Source organism: Brachypodium distachyon, chromosome 3 (genome assembly GCF_000005505.3).
Source record: "Brachypodium distachyon strain Bd21 chromosome 3, Brachypodium_distachyon_v3.0, whole genome shotgun sequence".
In the NCBI taxonomy this organism is placed as follows: domain Eukaryota; kingdom Viridiplantae; phylum Streptophyta; class Magnoliopsida; order Poales; family Poaceae; genus Brachypodium; species Brachypodium distachyon.
In genome coordinates, this window is record NC_016133.3 from 24,025,111 (window position 1) to 24,046,707 (window position 21,597).

General features: G+C 51.6%; 1 protein-coding gene across 3 annotated transcripts; it reads right to left on the reverse strand.

The window, feature by feature from the left end:
- Positions 1–14,207: 14,207 nt before the first annotated feature.
- LOC112271848 lies at positions 14,208–21,470 on the reverse strand. Of its 3 annotated transcripts, XM_024462039.1 has the most exons (5): positions 21,255–21,470; positions 20,920–21,138; positions 19,965–20,086; positions 19,293–19,857; positions 14,208–14,315 (listed from the first exon to the last, which is right to left on the reverse strand). In XM_024462039.1, exons 1-5 carry the CDS (start codon positions 21,340–21,342, stop codon positions 14,293–14,295), a joined length of 1,017 nt encoding a protein of 338 aa, XP_024317807.1. In that variant the 5' UTR covers positions 21,343–21,470; the 3' UTR covers positions 14,208–14,292. The 3 variants fall into 3 exon arrangements, with proteins under 3 accessions (XP_024317807.1, XP_024317808.1, XP_024317806.1); XM_024462040.1 differs by lacking the exon at positions 14,208–14,315 and having other exon boundaries at positions 19,070–19,857; positions 20,920–21,059; XM_024462038.1 differs by lacking the exon at positions 14,208–14,315 and having other exon boundaries at positions 19,070–19,857.
- Between the last annotated feature and the right edge of the window lie 127 nt (positions 21,471–21,597).

Consider the following 21,597-nt stretch of genomic DNA (forward strand, 5'->3'; position numbering starts at 1 on the left):
TACTTTCCTGCAAGCAGCGCAGGGCGCCTTACTTTGTGTTAGCCTTGTTACTTTGAATGTTTATTGCGAACTTGTTTGTTTGAATTCCATTTCATCCAATGTCAATTTACTTGTTCTCTGCCTATAACTAGTTTGCCGGGGAGGGGCTCTGTCCTTCTCGTGTCTTAACCTTGTGTACCCGGGGACTTGCCAACTGCATGCTTAGCCAGACTAGGGATCCGAGACGGACCCGTAGTGCCAACCTAGGGCTAGATAGCAGCGGCCGCTCCACCTGCGGACTAACTATCCCAGTGCACACGCCTCCGGGGCAGACCCGCGAGCCACATGTGGGGGGCGTCCTCCCCCCGCAAGCGTCCTTCCTACACTCTGGCTACACGGGGACTGAGCTTACCTCGGCAAACCAGTGCGATTAAAGGAAGAACTAAGGACTCAAAACGAAGTACTTAGCTTTCTGTTCTCTCTGCATTTTGAGCACCCTGTTGAGAGCCGCGGCAAGGACGCGGTGGCTGTGCACCCTCCAGCGGCACACGCGGAGGCATGCACCCCCACCGCGTCTTCGCTACGCCTCTCGCCTTTTGCGTTACTATCTCTGGTATCCTCCTCTAAGTGATGTGGCAGGGCCGCGATGGTGGGAACACCCTCAACGACAAGCGCAGAGGGATGCACCACCATTGCCCCTCTGTGACATCACTTGCCTTCTTGCCCATTGCTGGTATTGCGCTTGCTCCGGTCTTTAAATAGTCGGAGTGCTGTCCTTGCCGCCACCCACGCGGAACCATTGGTTGCCGTGTGGAGGCACTGGCACTGTCTTAGAGTTCTGCATCAAGCCTCGAAGTAATTGCCATATATGTACAACTTACCTGCAAGACGAGGACACCCGCGACCGCTCCACGAGCATCACAGTGTGCATTCGTCCCCATCTTTACCCTGCACGTCAGATTCTTGCAGTGCCCATGGTGCATAGAATTTTTTTTGGAATGCACGAAAAAAGATAATACTAACTGGATAACCTCCTACCTCCCAGCCCCCGGGCACAGAAGAGTCGACCTCAGACTTGGGTGTGAGCATCTTTTCTATTCCATGGTGCCCTGCAGGCACGTAGCACATTGTGAACGGATTCGTCAGCTGCTAGGCCTCGTTCCGGGGTGTCCTGAGAACGAGCTTGGTTTTAAGGGTTCCGGTAGCCCCCCGCTCACAGCCAAGGATGAAGAGACAATTATGTGCACCTAGAGCAGGAGACAGAAGCAAACTTAACAACAAAACAAAATATTCACTGAAATAACACTTATCTTTATTCATCTTTGTGCTAGCGGATTACAATCGGGCCTTGCCCGGCTACACTAGCTTAAAGAGGCACGCTACCGTGGCGTCACCTGTGGGTAAGGCGCTACCGTTTCACGGGTAGAACTCGCGCAGGTGCTCAATATTCCAACTATTGGGCACCGGCAAGCCTTCTTCGGTTTCCAGCCGGACAGCCCCCAGTCTGGTCACCTGCATTACCAGAAAAGGGCCTTCCCAGTTTGGAGTCAACTTGTTCCCGGCCTTCGTTCCTTGTATCCGGCGCAGGACGAGGTCTCCAACGTCGAGCCCCCGGGGACGGACTCTGTTGTCGTGATAACGACGGAGCCCCTGCTGGTAGTCTACCACTGGCACAGCAGCCCGGCATCAAATCTCCTCGATGAAGCTAAGGTCGTCAATCCTCTGCGCGTGTTGGATCTCGTCGCCGTACGCGCGTACCCGAGGTGACCAATTCTTGAGCTCGAGGGGCAGCAAAGCTTCTGCCCTGTAGACGAGGGCAAACATAGTTTGGCCCGTCGCCCGACTTGGTGTGGTCCGAATTGACCACAGCACGGGCTGGGGGTTCTTCAACCCAGTGTTTCCCGTGGCCCTTGAACTTGTCAAAGGTTCTCGTCTTGAGCCCCCGCAGTACTTCTGCGTTGGCTTGCTCCACTTGCCCGTTGCTCCTCGGATAAGTGACAGAGGCGAAGTGGATATTAGTGCCCATGTCCTCGCAGTAAGCTTGGAATACCGCACTAGTGAATTGTGTGCCATTATCGGTGATGATGTCGTTAGGCACACCAAACCGGCAAACACTGCTCTTGAAGAACTTGATGGGCGCCTATGCTGTGACAGCTCGCACAGGCTCCACCTCGACCCACTTTGAGAACTTGTCAATGGCTACAAGGAGATACTCTTGCCGACTATGTCCAGCCCACAGACCGCGAACGGCCACGAGGACGGGATGACTTGGAGGGCTTGCGCTGACTGATTGCTCTTCTTGGCGTGAAACTGGCAAGCTTTGCAGGTCTTGACTAGTTGCTCGGCATCAGCTAAGGCTGTTGGCCAGTGGAAGCCATGCCGGAATGCTTTTCTAGCTAGTGCCCTGGAGGCCACATGGTGCGAACATGTGCCTCGATGGATATCCTCCCGCAGCGTGCGCCCTTCCTCTCGGAGCACGCAAAAGAGCATAACTTCGTTTGGACGCCTCCGGTAGAGATCCCCATCTACCCGAGCATACATCTTCGCTTGCCGGGCTATTCGCTCCGTGACAACGTCTTTTTCTTGGAGGGTCCGTCCCTGAGGTAACGAACAATATCCGTGCCCCAGGGTGGCGGTACCCGGCTTAAGCATGCCACAAGTTTGGTGGCATGGTGCCCCGCAGCTGCGGGGTCTCCTTGAGTTGCCAGAGGGGCTTCCCCGGCAACCGACTTGGGATCGACAGAGGGCTTTGACTGCTTCTGTACGAATACCCCAAGAGGCACCTTGCTACGTTCCACTGCCCACTTGGACAGTTCATCCGCAACAAAGTTGTCCTTGTCCTTCACGTGTTCAAACCGGAGTCCCTTGAACTTGGACTCCAGCTTTCGCACTTCTTCCACGTACACTGCCATCTGGGGGCAATCGTAGTCCTTGTTCACCTGGTTTATCACGAGTTGAGAATCCCCACGAACAACCAGGCGCTTGATGTCAAGGGCGATCGCCGCGCGTAGCCCGGATAGCAGCCCCTTGTACTCTGTTGTGTTGTTGGTGGAGTTGGCGAAGTCGAGCTGTATCATGAATTTGAGCTGATCTCCAGTGGGCGACTCGATCACCACTCCGGCACCGGCGCCCTGCAGACTGGAGGCGCCGTCAAAGTACATGACCCAGTACCCTTCATCCAATTTGCCGGGAAGGCTTGCTTCCAGCTCTTCTTCCTCTATTCCAGTGGACGTCCACTCTGCGACAAAGTCGGCGAGAGTGGCGCTCTTGATGCTCTTGGTATTTACGAAACGTAGTCCGAACTCCGCCAGCTCCATCCTCCATTCGGCCACCCTCCCGGTGGCTTCACGGTTGATGAGGGCTCGCTCCAGGCAGAACCCCCACACCACCGTGATGCTGTGCGCCTGAAAGTAATGGCGCGACTTCCGTGAAGCGAGCAGGATGAAGGGGCGCGTAGAGATAAACAAAAACTTTTCCTACGCGAACTCCCAAGATCTAGCCAAGGTAGAAGGCCACGAGGATTACCACTAGACGCGCAGTTGCGGATTATTGATGCGGCGCCTTGATGCAGTGCAGTCCCTCGATCCGATCCAGCCGATCCAATCCCGCGATCGTCGAAGTGCTGAACGTACAGCACCTCTGCCGGTATCCACACGTGCGAGGAGGAGCTCCGGCGGCGGACTGCTAGATCCGGTGCGACGGTTGAACTGAATCGGGCTAGGGTTCTCAACGCATGAGAGTGGAAAAAACCGTGCCCTTTAGGCATCCCACGCCCCTGCTTATATATCGAGTGGAAGTGGGCTCCAAGCCTTGTGGCCCATCCACCCTGCGAGTCCAACTCGCATTGTCAGCCCAATTCCAGTTCGGGTCCAGCCCGACCAAATACTTGCTCCCGCTCTTAAGTGTGTGACCCCACAGGCTCATGGCGACTTGGACACGATTGGAGTCCGACTCACAATCGATCAATCGGTAGCGGCTCCTAGCAGAACGTGCCGACTCCCAAGTACCATCGAGTCATGACGACGTACCTTCCAATGTGACATACGTCTTAGTCCCTTTTTGCCTCACGATATACCTTGTCGAACTATAGGCGATTAATCGTCATCCCTTTAATAGTTCAACTCTCTTCTCGATCTGTGATATACGATTCATCCGACTAACTCTTAGTCGATCAACCCGGTTAACAATTAACCAAGTTGCGCATGGCCATGCTTCCCGAATCATATCACTCGAGAGGGCCCAGAGAATATCTCTCCAGTCGGAGGGGCAAAATCCCATCTTGGTTATCCACATCACACAGCTTGATTCTCAGTCAACCCGAACTCTGCCTTTATAACTGCCCTGTTACGGAACAACGTTTGACAGAACCTAAGTTGGTGATCCACAACTCGGATTGTGCGATAACCTCAGGTCTAAGGATTACATTGATTGAGACATGCAAATGACGACCTACTCGTTGCATCTCAATATGGGTCAGTCCGACTCGCTAAACTCTTTAGCCGAGTCCGTGTAAGCTGGAATGACATCACCATGCCCATGACAAGTGGAACCGAGTCATCAGCCAACTTTCACATTAGTCTAGGTTATGTGTCCAGCACAACCTCAATGACTAAGGACAATTTAGTATGAACAACATGAATACATAGTTCCACAATCAAATCACATATTCAATGATACATATCAGATGTTCAAACAAGGACAACTCAATAATATTTATGAATACATTGGGAATTACATCATACATGATTGCCTCTAGGGCATATTCCCAACACAGGATCCCAAGCAAAAGCTTCTGAACCTGCGGGTACCGTACCGGGCATAGCGCAACACTGTGCTGACGAAGTACTCGGGGTGCTGCACTAGCCGCTTGCGGGGGGCAGCCTGAGTGGACTGCCCCTCGTCTCCGGGGGCAGAGGCGGTAGCCGGGGGTTCTCCCGGATCGCCGGAATCCCCCTGCCCCCCTATCTCAGCCCCCGGGACTTGCTCTTCCCTCTCGGCAATGAGCACGGAGCTCACTACCTGATCTGTCGCTGCCAAGTAAAACAGCAACGGCTCGCCCAGCTTGGGGGCGACGAGGATCGGCGGCGACTTCAGGTACTGCTTCAAGTCCTGGAACGCTGCTTCTGCCTCGAGGATCCAGTTGATTGGGCCCTTCTTCTTCATTACCTTGAAGAAAGGCAAGGCTCGCTCGCCCAACCTTGAGATCAAACGCCCGAGCACCGCAACGCAACCGTTGAGGCGCTGGACGTCTCTGACCTTGCGGGGTGCCTCCATCTTCTCGATCGCCTCGATCTTCTGTGGATTGGCCTCAATTCCTCGGTGAGATACCAAGAAGCCCAGCAAGTGCCCCAAGTCCACGCCGAACGTCCACTTCTCGGGGTTAAGCTTGAGCTTGATCCTGCGGAGATTATCTAATGTCTCCTGCAGGTCGCGGACGAGCGAGTCCACACGCCGTGACTTGATGACGATATCGTCCATGTAGGCCTCGATATGATGACCTAGCTGGGGTCCTAGACACTCATGCAAAGCGCGCCGAAATGTCGAGCCCGCGTTCTTACGCCCGAAAGGCATGCATGTACAACAGTAGCAGCCAATCGGAGTGATAAACGTTGTTTTCTCCTCATCTTCTACTACCATCTTAATTTGATGGTAGCCGGAGAAGACATCTAGAAAGCATAAAGACTCGCAACCTGCTGTGGAATCTACTACTTGATCAATTCGGGGTACAGGAAGGGGTCCTTAGGGCATGCACGATTAAGATCAGTAAAATCTACACACATGCGTAATTTATTTCCAGCCTTAGGGACTACAGCAGGATTTGCTAGTCAAGTAGGGTACAACACTTCCCTGATCGCCCTGGCGATCTTGAGCTTCTCCACTTCTTGCTGGATGAAGTCCTTGCGTTCTCGTGCTTGCCAACGAACCTTCTGCTTGACGGGGCGCGCGTCTGGCCGCACCGCCAACGATACTCGATCACCTCCCTGGGGACTCCGGGAAGGGCTGACGGCTCCCAAGCGAACACGTCAGAATTTCCTCGGAGGAAGGCGACGAGGGCGCTTTCCTATTTGTCGCTGAGGCTCGCACCGATGGAAACGGTGCGCGCCTCGTCGCCGGCTTGCAGGGGCACCTTCTTGACCTTGGCACCCTCCTCCTTTAGCTTCACGCCCTTGCTGACGTGCGGGCGGGAGTTGGTACTGCCCCCGGCATCCTGCCCGGGAGTGGCTCGTGCCTTCTTTTGTGCGGGCTGCTTGCCCGCAAGTGGATCCTCGTTCCCGGCAATGTCGTAGTCGCTGGAATCCGTCACTGCGGAGGTCTTTACGACCTCGTCCACGCACCAAGCAGCGTCCTTCAGGTCGTACTTGATGGAGAGTACACCGTATATTGTTGGCATGTTCATCACGCCATAGGCGGCATGAGTTGCCGCCATGAACTTGATCAGCGCCGGCCGACTAATAATCCTGTTGTACGGCAACAGGGTGTGAGCCACGTCGAAGACAATGTGATCAGTCGGAAATGCTTTCCGGGACCCGAAAGTCACCGAGAGCGTGATTCGCCCCATGGGCTGCACCACTCGGGTTGATCCCCCGGAACGGGTCGGTGGGCTTCATCTGCTCCAGAGGCAGCTGAAGCTTTTCCACCAACTTGGCGGACAGAGGTTAAGGCTCGCCCCGTTGTCCACCAGAACCTTTGTCACCGTCACATTGTTTATGATCGGTGACACGACGAGGGGAAGTACTCTTGATCCCAAGGGAAGAATCGGGTGATCGTCCAAGTTGAAGGTGATCGGCAAATGCGACCACCTCAACGGCTGTTGCGCCTCCACGCTGGGGAGGAAGGTGCACACCTCACGAGTGAGCCGCTTCACGGTCCCCTGTGGATGCAGGCGACATCGTGGGGCTCCTGGAAGCCGGGCTCATCGGCGTCATCGCTGCAGTCGTCCTCGTGATGTTCGGCATGAGGCTTGTCACGTCCCCGGGGTGACCGGTCCTTGACCGTGACCCCCCGCGGGTTCTCCCTTGTCGCCGCTGCTGGCCCGCTCAGTTGCGGGGGTTGTTCGGGCAGTCTCGGGAGAGGTGCCCGATATCCCCGGAGTTGAAGCAGGCTCCGGCAGCATGGCGCTCCTCGTGGCGCTGCACGCACTTATCCTTGATGGTCTGGAGAGTGCGGCAGTCCTGTGCGTCGTGGGTGGCGTTGGTGTGGATGGGGTAGCGCGCGGCCGCCGCCGGCTTGCTACCCGATGCTCCCGCCGACGCCGCCTTCTTGGTGAGCCTCTGGGGAGCCCCCGGTTCCGCGGCAAGCACTTGATCCCGCCGCGTTTCTGGGAGCCCTTCTTCCCGGAGCCCTCGGGTGGGTTCGGCCACTTTGGCAGCAAGCTCAAGCGCTAGACGCCCTTCCTCGGCAATCGCGCACTTGTGCGTGAGAGCGTAGAGATCCATGGTAGTCCGGATCCGGTGCGTGTAAAGCTTCTGCCTCTGGGATGGAGTAGGAGATGTTGGAGAACCTGTTGGTGAAATTCCGCAACGTCTTCCCCGGCTTCTGCATGTGAGACCCCGAGACTGAATTTATGCAATTTAGCCCCAAATGCTAACTCGCGCATAAATCAAGCCCCAGTGCCTCCCTACGATGAACACTTCACAACATACACGCAATGTGTTCACTGCAGGTTAGAACAGAAATGATATCATTACATCACTTCTAAGACACAAGATTAAGTCAAGCTCATACATGGAGCGAAATACCAAGTTATTACAACTCACGGACACATCTCCACAATCATCATTACACCAGCGGAAGCAAATTAGGCCCAAGTACGGACAAGTTACAATTATTGCCTAAGAGGCTGAAACTGAAAAGGAGAGCCCACCACAAGTTCACAGAACCCTGCTCTGGAATCTTCTGGCTAAACGTCGAAGCTGTCGTCGTCGAACTCCACGAGGTAACCACTCACCTGTTCCTCCGGAAACTCTGGAGAGAACAACGTTGCAGAGCAACTGAGTACAACGTACTCGCAAGACTTACGGGAGATCTAAACTAGATATGCAACAAGTCTCAAAGGATGGATAATGTGGTGGGGTTATGCAACAGCAAAAATATCTGGAGAGACTCACTAATGACAACGTCTAAATAGAGGATGAGAAGTGTCTACTAAGTGAGGTGATCTTTTAATATCTAACACCAACCAAACACAACCTCTTATCACCCCCTCAACCCCTTGTGAGGAAATGATCCAAAGGCACTCACACTTAAGCAGTTTTAAGCATATCCATGATTAAGGCTAATTACTACTCAAGTTTAAGAGATTAAGTTAATTAAATTGTTTGAGTTCTCTATGATCAAGTAATGACCAACCAAGTCGTCCATAACCGCGGACACGGCTTTCCAAAAGATTTATCCCTGCAAGGTGTGCCAATTTACCTGTACACGTTCGTCCAACCCTTATTGCCACTCGAGTAGGAACACACAAAGGCGTGTGTCGGCAGGAATGGGTGGCACGACGTTTCCAACCCCCACAACTAATCCAAGGAACCACCCAACTGAGTCTAATCCGAAACGAGAGCCTGGCTGAAGCGTCGTACGGACTCAAGAGTTGCGTGGACAGCTGGTAGTGGTTCAGTGTCCACAGAATGACCACTCCAGACTAGTGCCGCAATCCTATATGTATGCAAAGTACCAACAACTCTCCAAACACAACACCAGTGTATATGCGATATGCCAAGTGGAACGCCCAAACTATGTGGCCCCTAGAAGAGCTATGAAACGAGTACTAAGCTGAGTGGGAACCCATATATTCTCCCACGAGCGGTTAGCGCAAAGTTTCTTGGGTTGGCGAAAACGAGAACTCAGTCCTTAGGTCGGCGTCAATGGAACAAAACACCAATGCGTTAGCACGGCCTCCCATCGTTGCCTTGTGCAGGTAATAACAGGTCACAGTTTAATAATTACAATTAAATGCAGAAAGTAGCATGTGGATGTAGCAATTGTATAACCCCAAGTAAGGACACTAGACGTGCAAGCTAAGCAAGACTTCTAATGACCAACTAGGGCAATAACAAACATGTGACATGGTAATAGGATAAGGAACAAGACAACGGGCATTTGAGTAGAGCTGACTAAAGCTACGCAATTCCTAGAGGCATCGTGACAAGAGCTGAGAACGTAACTTAATGCAAGAATGAGAGAGACGCATTGAGTATAATCAACATGTTCAAGGAATGGCTGCTTGCCTGGATTCTCGGTCGCTGGGCAACGAGAGAGGGGATCCGAAGAAGTGTGGGAACCTGGATCGTCGGCGGAGTAAGTCGGTGTTCCTAACGATAAGATCCAAACACACAATGTAGGTAGGAATAAGCATACATAGAGTGCAATGCGCAAACAAGGATGCATGGCATGTGATAGAATGATGCATTCAATTTAAACAAGAGTTCTAGGCATTTAGTGAAAAAGATTATCCATTAGATGGTAAGATGGATGGTAATAGTGGTTACACTTTGCTCAATATATTAAACAGTAACATGGTCATAAAGTACAGGTTCTAAGGAATAATTCACATTTTTACAGACGGTTCAAATTCATTACCAATTTTAAACTAGGAGCTACACAAGTTCGTATGGTTGAATTTCAAATCTGGGACAGATTTGAAATTCGAAACCTCAAAGTGTAAATCTAAATGCACAGTTAAATTCCTTGCATTTTTCTGATTCCAAAACATATATGGTTTGCCCAGTTTGGATTTAGCATGCAATTACTAGGATTTAAACAAGATAAAACAATTTATCGAATTTTAAAACAAAAGAAAACACACAGAGAACTAAATCTACTCGGGCGCAACTAAGCCTGTGCGGCTGACAGCGGGCCCGGAAGAGCTGATGAGGCAGGGCGTGCTGAGCTGGCTGCCGCGGTCACTGACCAGCGGGTCCCACTTGGCAGGGTCGGTAAAAGGTTAAAAAGGTTGGTTTTTACCTTGCAGCCAAGGGAGATCGAACCCGGGTCAAAACGGACCAGAGTGAACGGACGAGCGAGGTAACCAGACGGGCTGCAGATCGGATCTTACTAGATCAAGGGCGTAAACCCTTTTAACCCGACGAAAACTGGCATCTTGCGGGCGCGCGCGGCGGCCACGGCAAGGCATGAACGCCGGCGACCAAAACTAGCGGTGGAGGGCTAACTAACGCGGAAAAGATAGCGGCGCGCGGAGTTAAACTAGGTGGCACGAAGGCCACCACATGAGCCTTAGCGAACTCGACACCGCGGCGACGAGCAGTAGCTCGCTGGCGGCAAGCCGGAGCACGTGCATGTGGCTACGAGGCTACGGAGTACCAATTCGCGCACGGAAAGAAGCCGAAGGAAGAGGAGCTCACCACGAAGCTGGAGGAGGAAGCTGACGAGGATTCGGTGGACGGTTCGCCGGAATTTTGCCGGAGAAGTGGCGGCGGCCGGAGTTGGGGAAGACGAACTAGGCGGCGACGTAGGCAATCCCGGTCCAATTCCTTGCACGCATGCGTAGAGGACGACGAGGCGCAGACAATGACGTGCACGGTTCGTTTTAGTTCGGTCCGAGGCGGCGGCGCGGCGCGACGGCGTCCACAGCCCGGGAAGAAGGCGACGGCGGCGGCGCAAAAGGAGGGAGAGGAAGGCCCGTCTAGGGTTTCTCCTTGAGCTAGGGTTGAGAGAAGGCGCTACGCGGCTTATAAAGGCGGAGCGGAGGCAGCGGTCGCTGTCAACGACGATGTGGCGCGGAGGGGGCCTCCATCGGCCAGGAGAACGAAAAGCAGAGGTTGAAGAAAGGCTTGTGAGAGAACGCATACTTCGCGGAATACGCCTTCAACGCGGGGAAGCGCAATGCGGGTGGCGCACGATGGAGTTGGGCTGCAGCGGCGTTGCGGGGCTGCGCGGTGCGCTAGGAAAGCTGGGCCCGCGTGTGGTGCGCGGAAGAGGTTGGGCCGAGGCGGCTGCTGGGCCGACTCGGGCCGAAAGGTAAGCGGGTAGGTTTTTTTTTGTTTTTGTTTTTCCTTTTCCCTTTTTCTGTTTTTCTGTTTTTCAAATAGTTTTTGGATTCAAATTTTAAATACCATTTTGAAAAGCTGAGAAGTAGAAGAATTCAAATATGGCACTACTATTTGAAAATATTCAAATGGAGTTAGAGTTCTAAAACAAAACTCATTTGAATATCATTTGAAAAATGTAGGAAAAGGAATTCAAACTCAAAGAAGGGTGATTCATATTTGAATCTTCTAGCAAATCCAAACAACAAGATTTCAAACCACAAGTTCAAAAAATGTAATTTTCAAATTTTATGTGAATCAAAGAATTGATGACATGGCATGGATGCAAATGTAAAATGTTATGCAACAAGAATTTAAATTACAAATAGGTCCAAACAAGGGCTTAAATGTAAATGTTGCTCTTGGGCTGTTACACTGCACCACCGTGTGCAGCTCCGCCATGGTTCCCGGGCGCTTGTAGCCGCCCTCGAACGCGTTCACAAACTGCTCGCGCAGGTCAGCTCAAGAGGCAATGGACCCGTCGGGCAAGTTGAACAACCAAGTCCTCGCTGATCCTTTCAGGACAATCGGGAACCAGTTGGCCCTGACCTTGTCGTCGGCACCGATAGCATGCATGCCGAACGTGAAGGTCAGGAGGAAGTCCTTAGGATTCACGATCCCATCGTACGTCTCGAACGTTGGCGCTCCGAACTTGCGGGGCCATGTCACTTAGCGCAGCTCGTGGGAGAACGCGGCGCAGCCGTCATCGGCGCGCATGGGAGCGTCTTCCTGCTCCTCTGGACGTTAGCGCTCCCTCTCGCGCCGGCGTCGGCGCTGCAAGCGCTGGCGGAGATCTTCTTGCTGTCGGGCGATCAGGATGCCTCACGCGTCACCAAGCGTGACGGTCGATGACGAGTCCGATTAGTCCTCGGGATCCTCGTCGTCTTGTCCTCCCGAGGGTGGAGGATGCTCTCCCTGTCCCGAGGCGCGGGTGCATCTCCGCGTCCCGGGTTCTGTCCCCGGCCCGAACCGGCCAGGCCGCCCTCACCTTGCGGTTGTTGGGCAGCGAGCGCGAGGAGCGTGTCCAACTCCACACTCCACACATCGTGCGCCGGCGTGCCTTGCGGTTGCTCGTAGCGCACCATGACACGCGCGGAGATGATGGCTTCCGCCGGGGTCCGGGCGGGAGGCTACCGGTTCTCTGACCTGTTGCCGTCCGCCCGGTCGCCCAGTGTCCTCGACTGAGAGGGCCGAGACCCCACTGGCGTCGAACGCGACGCGATGTGGTCGTGATGCAGCTGTTGCTGCACGTCCTCAGCCCGCGAGTGAACTCGCTGGCTGGCACGTGCGACGTTAAGGTCGCCCGTGCGGCTGGCTGCGGCGCTAGGCGTCGCAGCTCCCCTCGAACTGTTGTCCATCTACGCCCGAGGAGCTGGCAGGGGAAGCTGCGGTTGGTGCTGCGGCTGCTGAGGCTGCTGACGTCATTGCAACGCACGTGCGGCGTCATTGGATCGAGTGCGCGTGGCCAGCGTGTTGCGCAAGTCGACCCGGGGCTCGTTTGACTTTTTGGGCGGCATGGCGAGCTGATGTAGACGATGTCGTTGGTGACGAAGCCGATGACGCCGGCCGTCACCCGAAGTTCTCTGCACGCCCCCCTACTTGGTGCGCCAGATGTCGAAGCACGGGTCTCCGGCACCGGGGATGCCGGACACCCCCTTGTTGTTCAGTGAAGGACGAGGCGAGCGCTCCGGCGATCGCCGGCGTGACGAAAGGCGCGAAGTGTAGACAATCGGATTTACTGAGGTTCGGACCACCCAGAGATGTAACACCCTACGTCCTCCTTTGGTTGTATTCATGAATTAGTGTTGTATTCATGAATTAGTGTGCTCTTACTGATTGCCCGGGGGGTTTCTGGGTAGACTACTTGTCCTTCTAAGGGATTCTGCTACAGGTGGATGCAATACTACTTGTTACTGACTAAGGTTCGAATCTTTGACCGATGTCATTGGTCTTCCTTTTATAGACAAGGGGATATCACAGGTGCCGATGCATGCAGCGTGACACGTTAGCTATACGCGTGTCATTGCAACAAAACTTACTCTACTGGTTATCCACTCTGGGCGCCATGCAGCGCCCAGGCCACCGTACACGGTAAATAAAATTGACTTATAGGGTAGCCGCTCTAGCCTTGCTGAGCAAGGCTAGCCCTGCCGATGTGACTCCCGTCGGTGCATTAAATACACCGTGTCCGTTGTATCGTCCTGTCTTCGCTGTTCTGCGGGTCCCACCTGCAAGCCCGAGCGCGGGTTGCTAGGAGCCCCTTCCCGACAAGTGCATCCAGCATTGCCGGGGCAGCGTGCCTTCCTCTTCCTGGGACCAGAGTTCCCGGGTACCCACCGGAGCGAGCACTTCTCCTGTTTCAACTCTTGACTTTGCCTTCGCCAATAACCGGCTCTTTGGGGCGGGCTCCCCGGGCTTATCCTTTTCGAAAGGCCAACCTGGTGGGGCTTCATCACTCACGACTCACGCGTCTCGTATCAGTAGGATCCCGTGGGCCAATGGTATGACAGTCAGCACAAAGTCATGTATCAGCAGATCGACGTCGTATGTTACACTTGCTCATAGGCAAGCAGTCACTTGCTCCATTTTGAAGTCGTCCTAACGCCGAGCTTGAACTATTCCGATGCACCGTATCAGACTTTGTTGGCACTGCTGGGCATTGGAGCAATACTCTGGTAATCTCTTCCGTCCTATAAGTATTGATAACCTGTATCTTTTCACAAGCTTCTTTCCAGCATTCTTGCACTTGATTGTCATACAGTTTGTTAATTTTCCTCAGATCGTGCTGCAAAAAAAAAAACGTCATCAATAATAAAAACATTCAAACAAAGCTTTAGAAGCAGAAGAACTAGTCTTCCCATGCTAACCATGCCCTGATATCGCTTGTGCTCATGGTCTATAGATGCACCACGTCCCTTCGCTGCCACCGAACATGCTTCCAGCATAACATGGTGATGTTCGTCGTGAGAATTATACGAGTCCAAGAGTTCTTTCGTAGAATGATATCGCAATTGAAACAAGAGCCATTGTATATTATAAATTTCCATTCTAGTTACTTTTCAAATGAAAAATAAAATTAACCAGTGATGTACACCATCGAATGCCATTAAAACAGATGTCCACAAAAGTCTTTGAGACAACCTTAAGACGACCAAAGGCAATTTCATGCTTTTGTTGAAGTACGCCGTCAAGTGATTGAAGTTTATGAAGGTCAGTCGTTTTCACATGACTTAACCTTGGGCATAGTCTGGTTCCGTTAGCAAGTTTCGTGTCAACGACATCCATGTAAATAAGCTGGGAAAAGTAAGAGAATCAATTAATCATATTGCTTCCTGTAAAACTAGGGTTTAGAGATGTATTTGGGGAAACTGCTCAACTTTCTATGGCATGGCTATCTCATATATTTATAGAGGTACAAGTTGTACAAATACAGAGAATACAGAAGCTATACGAATACAATTCTAACACCCTCACTCAATCTAAACGGACGGTGTCTCGCAAGTTCAGATTGCGCCGGCAGCCTTCAAACAATGGCAATGACAGCGGCTCGGTGAAGATGTCTACAAGTTGATCTTTAGAGGAGATGAACTTGATTTGAAGAAGCTTCTGTGCAACACGTTCCCTCACAAAATGATAATCGACTTCGATGTGTTTCATTCGGGCATGGAATACCGGATTGGTGGACAAGTATGTAGCACCGATGTTATCACACCAAAGGACAGGAGGCCGATCCGAAGAGACTCCTAGCTCCTGAAGTAGCGACTGTATCCAGATCAGCTCAGCGGTGGCATTAGCGACCGCTTTATACTCTGCTTCGGTGCTGCTTCAAGAGACTGTAGACTGCTTGCGGGCACTCCAGGCAACCAAGTTGGTACCAAGGAAAACAGCATATCCCCCGGTGGATCAGTGTTCATCAGGACTTCCAGCCCAATCAGCGTCAGAGAAGGCTGAGAGAAGATCCGTCGAGGTAGATCGAAGATGCAGACCATAGGAAGCCGTGAGACAGACATACCGCAGAATGCGCTTGACAGCCGACCAATGAGAGTCTCGAGGAGCATGAAGATACCGACAAACCCGATTGACAGCAAAAGATAGATCAGGCTGAGTGATAGTGAGATATTGCAGCCCACCAACAATACTCCGGTACTCAGTAGCATCGTCGGGAGAGAGAGGATCACCAGCATCAACCGAGAGTCGATCCGTGGCAGCCATGGGCGTGTGCGATGGTTTGCACTTCAACATAGCAGCACGCCGCAGCAAGTCGAGGCAGTACTTCTTCTGGGGGAGAGCCAAACGAGAAGCTTGATGAGTAACCTCAATACCAAGGAAAAAATGAAGCTGGCCCAGGTCCTTGACAGCAAAGTCACCCTGATGAGCAAGAACAAGACGATCGGCCTCGGCAGCTGAGGAACTGAGAAGGATGATATCATCCACATAGACCGAGAGATACATGGTGATGTCAGGTCGCTGAAGAAGAAACAACGAAGTGTCAACCATGGATGGCACAAACCCATGAGACCGAAGAGCTGAGGCAAGCTTGGCATGCCAGGCACGAGGAGCCTGTTTGAGGCCATACAATGACTTGATCAGCTGACAAAGATGATGAGGCCTGGCTGGATCGACAAACCCTGGAGGCTGCTTCATATAAACTTCCTCTTCGAGCACACCATGAAGAAAGGCATTCTGAACATCCAACTGCCGAAGGGACCAACCACGAGTGACAGCCATCGATAGAAGAAGGCATATGGTGGCAGGCTTGATAACAGGGCTGAAAGTATCCTCATAATCAAGACCATATCGCTGCTTGAACCCCTTTGCCACTAACCGAGCTTTATAGCGCTCAATGGAGCCATTGGCATGCCGCTTGACCTTTAAAACCCACTTGGAGTCAATGACATTGAAACCAGACTGTGGTGGAACAAGAGCCCAAGTCTCATTTTTCTGAAGAGCCTGAAACTCCTGCTCCATGGCAGCACGCCAGTGAGGAATGTTCATAGCTGCATGAAAATACCGAGGTTCGGATGTCGGGTCGGCGACTGCCTCGGCCATGTACGCGGCAAGCCAGACACAGTACCGTCAGTGCGTTCGACGGGCTTGACAATCCCATTGCGGCTGCAGGTATGTGGTCGACGAGGTGGACTCGGCGCACGCGGTAGATCAGGCTGTTCTGGCTCAGCAGGGGGCAATGGCGACTCTACGGGAGCCGCGGAGGCGGGAGAAGGCAGCGCAGGTGATGGCGGCCCATCCGCAGAACACGGCCCAAGCGAGGGCGGCCCACCAGCGGGCGAAGACGGCCCATCAGCAGGAAGCGGAGAGACCGGACGGGCCGGTTCACCGACCGGCCCAACATGGCCATCGATGTGACCACGTGCATCGCCATGCACACGAGGCTCATCCGGATCATCCAGGAGCTGAAGCCGAGCACCACAACCAATACCTGCACCATGATTAGGCAACAATAGAGGAGAATATGCAACATCCAAAAATTGGTCAGGGGTAATTGGCGAAGAATGGGAAGGTGGATTGGTGGAAGATGATTTTGGCAGTTGGGAAAAAGGAAACAAAGATTCATCAAAGATAACATCGCGGGATATGTAGACGCGATTGGAAGGAACATGGAGACATTTGTACCCTTTGTGGAGAGAACTGTACCCTAAGAAGACACACTTTTTGGACCGAAATTCGAGTTTGTGCTTGTTATAGGGACGAAGGTGGGGCCAGCAGGCGCACCCAAAGATCTTGAGGAAATTGTAGTCTGGAGTTTCATGGAGAAGACGCTCAAGCGGTGTTTTCATGTCAAGAACACGAGTAGGAAGCCGATTAATAAGGAAACAAGCCGTGGAGAAAGCATCTCTCCAAAATCGAAAAGGGATGGATGAATGGGCAAGAAGAGTAAGACCAATCTCAACTATGTGGTGATGCTTGCGTTCGGCGGCGCCATTCTGCTGATGTGTATGTGGACAGGACACACGATGGATAATCCCCAACTTCTAAAAAAAGGTATTAAGATTGAGATACTCGCCCCCCCAATCGGACTGAACATGAAGAATTTTATGGTTAAGGAGACGTTCCACGTGGGTTTGAAATTGAAGAAAGACATTGAACACATCAGACTTGCGTTTCAAAAGATAAAGCCAGGTGAAACGACTATAAGCATCAATGAAACTGACATAATAATTGTGGCCACTAACAAAAGTTTGCGCGGGCCCCCAGACATCTGAAAAAACAAGTTCAAGAGGAGCTTTGACTACACGATCAGAAAGCGAAAAAGGGAGTTGATGACTTTTGCCTTGCTGACAGGCATCACACACGGAAACATCTTTATTGGTAGACTCGATAGGAAGCGCATGCCGATGAAGAACATGACGGATGACGGGAGAAGCTGGATGACCAAGACGCGAATGCCACCGAGACGGCGAAACACGAACAGCGCTGAAAACTTGGGAGACAGCAGGCACATCAAGCTTGTACAGCCCACGGTGGTAGCGACCTCTAAGAAGGGTGTCCTTCGTGACTCGGTCCTTAACAAGAAAATCACAAGGATGAAATTCAACAGAGAAGTTATTGTCACGGGAAAGTTTAGGAACCGATAAAAGATTACGAGTGACAGAAGGAACATGAAGAATATTACGAAGTTGAAAAGATTTAGAGGTGGTTGTGGGAAGGGAAGCCTGACCAATATGAGAGATGTGCATACCTGCTGCATTAGCGGTGTGAACCTTGTCGATGCCATGATAAGGTTCCTGGACGGCAAGCTTGTCGAGCTCACCTGTGAGATGATCCGTGGCCCCCGTGTCCAACCAGCCCGCATTGAAGGAGTACGATGGCATCTGGCCCTGCGTGGCCATCGCAGCCTGCCGCTCATTGTTGTGCCCATCATTGCCAATGCCCAAGAAATGACGCTTGAAGCGGTTGTAGCACCGAGAGGCAAGGTGACCTGGGATGCCACAGAGTTGGCAAACGTGGCGACCATTGGTGGTGACGGTGTTGCGAGGTGGTGCAAGCACCAGCTTGCCGTTCTGCGGTGGAGGCGTGGGGAGAATCGGCTTGCCCCCACCCGAGCTCGGAGTGCCGCTGTTGGAGCGGTTAGAGGCGCGATTGCCACCCCGATAGGCCGCATTGGCCGACGATGAGGCGTTGTAGATGTCGGCGGAGCGACGGGCCTCGATGCGCTGCTCGGTGCTAAGAAGACGGACGTAGAGGTCGCGGGGCGGCATAGGAAGATCGCGCCCGTTGACAACCTCAACAAGCGAGTCGTAATCGTTGTCTAGGCCATTAAGGACATAGGAGGTGAACTCCTTGTCATGGAGTGGCTGGCCAATGGAGGCCAAGGTGTCCGCTAGGGTTTTAACATTGTTGAAGAAGATGGCCGCGGGAAGATCCCGTTTCTTCAGTTCGCCAAGATGTCGGCGGATCTGCATGGACCGGGCCGTCGACTGGGACGCGAAGCTGCTCGAGAGTGTGGTCCAGGCATCATGAGAAGTGGTGGCAAAGAGCACCATGCCGGCAACACCCTCAGAGAGCGACGATTGAATCGCCGAGAGGATCACTCGATCCTGTTGCACCCAGGAGCGGTGGGCGGGATTGGGTATGGCAAGGCCCCCAGTCACGGCAGCAGGAAGGAGCACCGGCAGGCAGGGGAACGTGCCGTCGACGTAGCCCATGAGAGAGTGACTACGGAGAAGAGGAAGCACTTGCGCACGCTAGAACAGATAGTTGTCCAGAGTAAGCTTGATGGTGATGAGGTGCGCAAAGTGGAACAGAGCAGTCGGGGCAGGATCGGCCGGTAGAGCACCGGTAAGATGAGTGGCGGCGGCAGTTGCCGGGGCCACGGTGGTGGCTGCGAAGACGGCAAGGGACGGGGCTGCGGTGATGGCGGCCGTGGTGACGGGGAGAACATCACGCCGGCAGAGTTTGTTTGGAGAAGGCCAAGGCCGGTGGCAGGGCCGAACAGGGCGTCGGTGGCGTTGGAGGAGGTGGCGGCGGCGGAAGACATGAGATTTGATCGCCTAGTCTGATACCATGCAAAACTAGGGTTTAGAGATGTATTTGGGGAAACTGCGCAACGCTCTATGGCGTGGCTATCTCATATATTTATAGAGTTACAAGGTGTTCAAATACAGAGAATACAGAAGCTATACGAATACAATTCTAACACTTCCATCAAGCAGCATTAGTTGTGCAAAAAAGACGGAAAACAAATTTTACCAGCAATAAGGCAGCCGTGTATGTACTTTGCTGTAATCATAGAGTCCAGGTAGTCACGTATACCTTCAATAATGTAATCAGCAACGAAACTGCACCAGCCCAGGTCTTTCAGTGCATTGAGATCACTGGTGACAACATTCAGAAATTTTGTGCTCACAAGGTAGCTGCTAGAAGGAGCTAGGTAGATGCACAATGCGAGCAATAGGAAATGTTTCTGGAACTTGATCTTGTCATTGCATCCGATGAGAAATTTTATCTCATCTTTCACCTTTTTACCCTTTCCAAGCTTATTATCTCTAAAGTCAGCATACTCTTCAGGAGAGGAGAAAATTTTGTACTTTCCCCAACGACTTAAAACAGGGACAGGCACCTTGTGTGCACCAGACGGAATACCAAGTAATTTATGAATCAGCGGTTTGATTCGAAATTGAGTGTTATGAATGTCAAGAGTCCCTTTGTCGCAATTAACCTGATTTACCAACCAAATCGTTAACGCCCTTGGAAGCTTCTTGGCTGATACGTTTAACAGGCTTCCTAAAAATATCTCCTTAACCCATTCCCGTTGATCACCTGAAAGCTTGTCGACAACCTCTTTCAGCTTACCAGGCGAACATTTGAATCCAACTTTCTGCATTTTTTGATTTTGTAAGACGTATGAATGATTTTTCATTTAAAATGTACGCACATAGGAGTGAATCATGATTGAAAAGAGAAAGTCGCAAGATATCCTCTTACTTTGTGATTTGTGTACTTTGTTGCACGATTCCTCCTTTTTTTTGTCGGGGTATGAAAATTGGGATGATTTTCATTGTCGGAAAGGTCCACAGAAACATTGGGTGATTTCTTTCTCACAACACCTTCCATTTGTTTACAAAACATGGGATAATTACTGTCAGTTCCACAAATATATTAACGAATGTACACAAATGGGGGGAACATATAATTTGGCAGGAACTACCTACTTAAGAAATACCAACCACCGTGAGCAATTATATTCATTGAGCGAGTAACCACAGGTATACAACAATCTGGGCCAGAGTTCAATCTTAGGAAAACAGTATAGACTATCAATCACATTTTTTTTTTGGAATGATAACAAACACAGGCGTTTTCAACTTCACACCCTAATGAAACAACATTTGAAAATCGTTTGAAATTTTGGCCGCAGTCAAGTGGACGCGGATTGAAACTACGTGCATCATGATTGAACACAGTAGTGATAGGTGGAGTTTTTTTTCTACGAATCATGATTGAAAACTGCAAATAACAGATTGAATCGTGATTGAACCTTGCAATAGCAGTTTTGAAAACACCTGAACAGTTTTGAACAGGATTGAAAACACCTGAACAGTTTGAACGGGATTGAAAACACCTGAACGGTTTTGAACGGGATTGAAAACTCCTGAACAGTTTTGAACGGGACTGAAAACACCTGGTCATAGAACCATCTAACGGAATGAAACCACCCAAAGACGGGAATAGCAGTCTTGAATGAGAACCAAATAGCTAGATTTTAGATCGCTGAATATGCAGCCAATTTTGAAACTCCCTCCAACTTATCTGAACAAAACAGTCCCCCTTCTATCATAATCTTGTATGAAACAATCTACCGTAAAACGAACAATGCGGGAACCGAACTCATGAAATCAGAAGCACATTTTCAATTTGTGTAGAGACGGCAAGAACAAACCTGCACATCGAGTTCCACGGCATCCTTTCAGATCCATGGTCACAAACCCTGCCACCATACGCAGGTGCAGTGGCAGGGTTTGCCTGCACCGCAGAGGGAGATGGAGGCGCGGCCATCTTGGAGGAAGCCACAACTGGGAACTGTGGATGAAAAACAATGTCGACGTCGATGTTCGAGCAGATGTTCGAGCAAAAGACACTGAGTTACTAGATCCGAAATCTTCCCAAGAATTGTGGGTGAAAATCAGAAACAGCAAAAGGATGAAGAGGGGAACATGAGAACTAGGAACAGGGTAGACCGAAAACCGCAAAGTAGGAAGGAGGAATAAGACTCACCTGTTATCACCGCGCTAGAATATTTGTTTAATATATGAGACCCACTTCCCATCGCCCAAATACGGCCGGAATACATTCCTATATCCATTCGCAATACACAAACAAAATTCGTGTATGTGCTAGTGTGTTGGACGGCTGCATGAATTTTGACACCGGCGAAGGGTCGATAAAACTCCGGCAGGTCCCGGCTCCGGCAGAAAAATCGCTTTAAGGTCTGATTGCATGCAGGGGTTGGTTTGAGAGATTATTCCGTATAATGTAACATGCCACCTACTCAGAGGTACGTCGGCCCACTTTAGTCGAGTAGAGAAACGTCGTCGTCGCCATGATGCTGGTAGGTTGG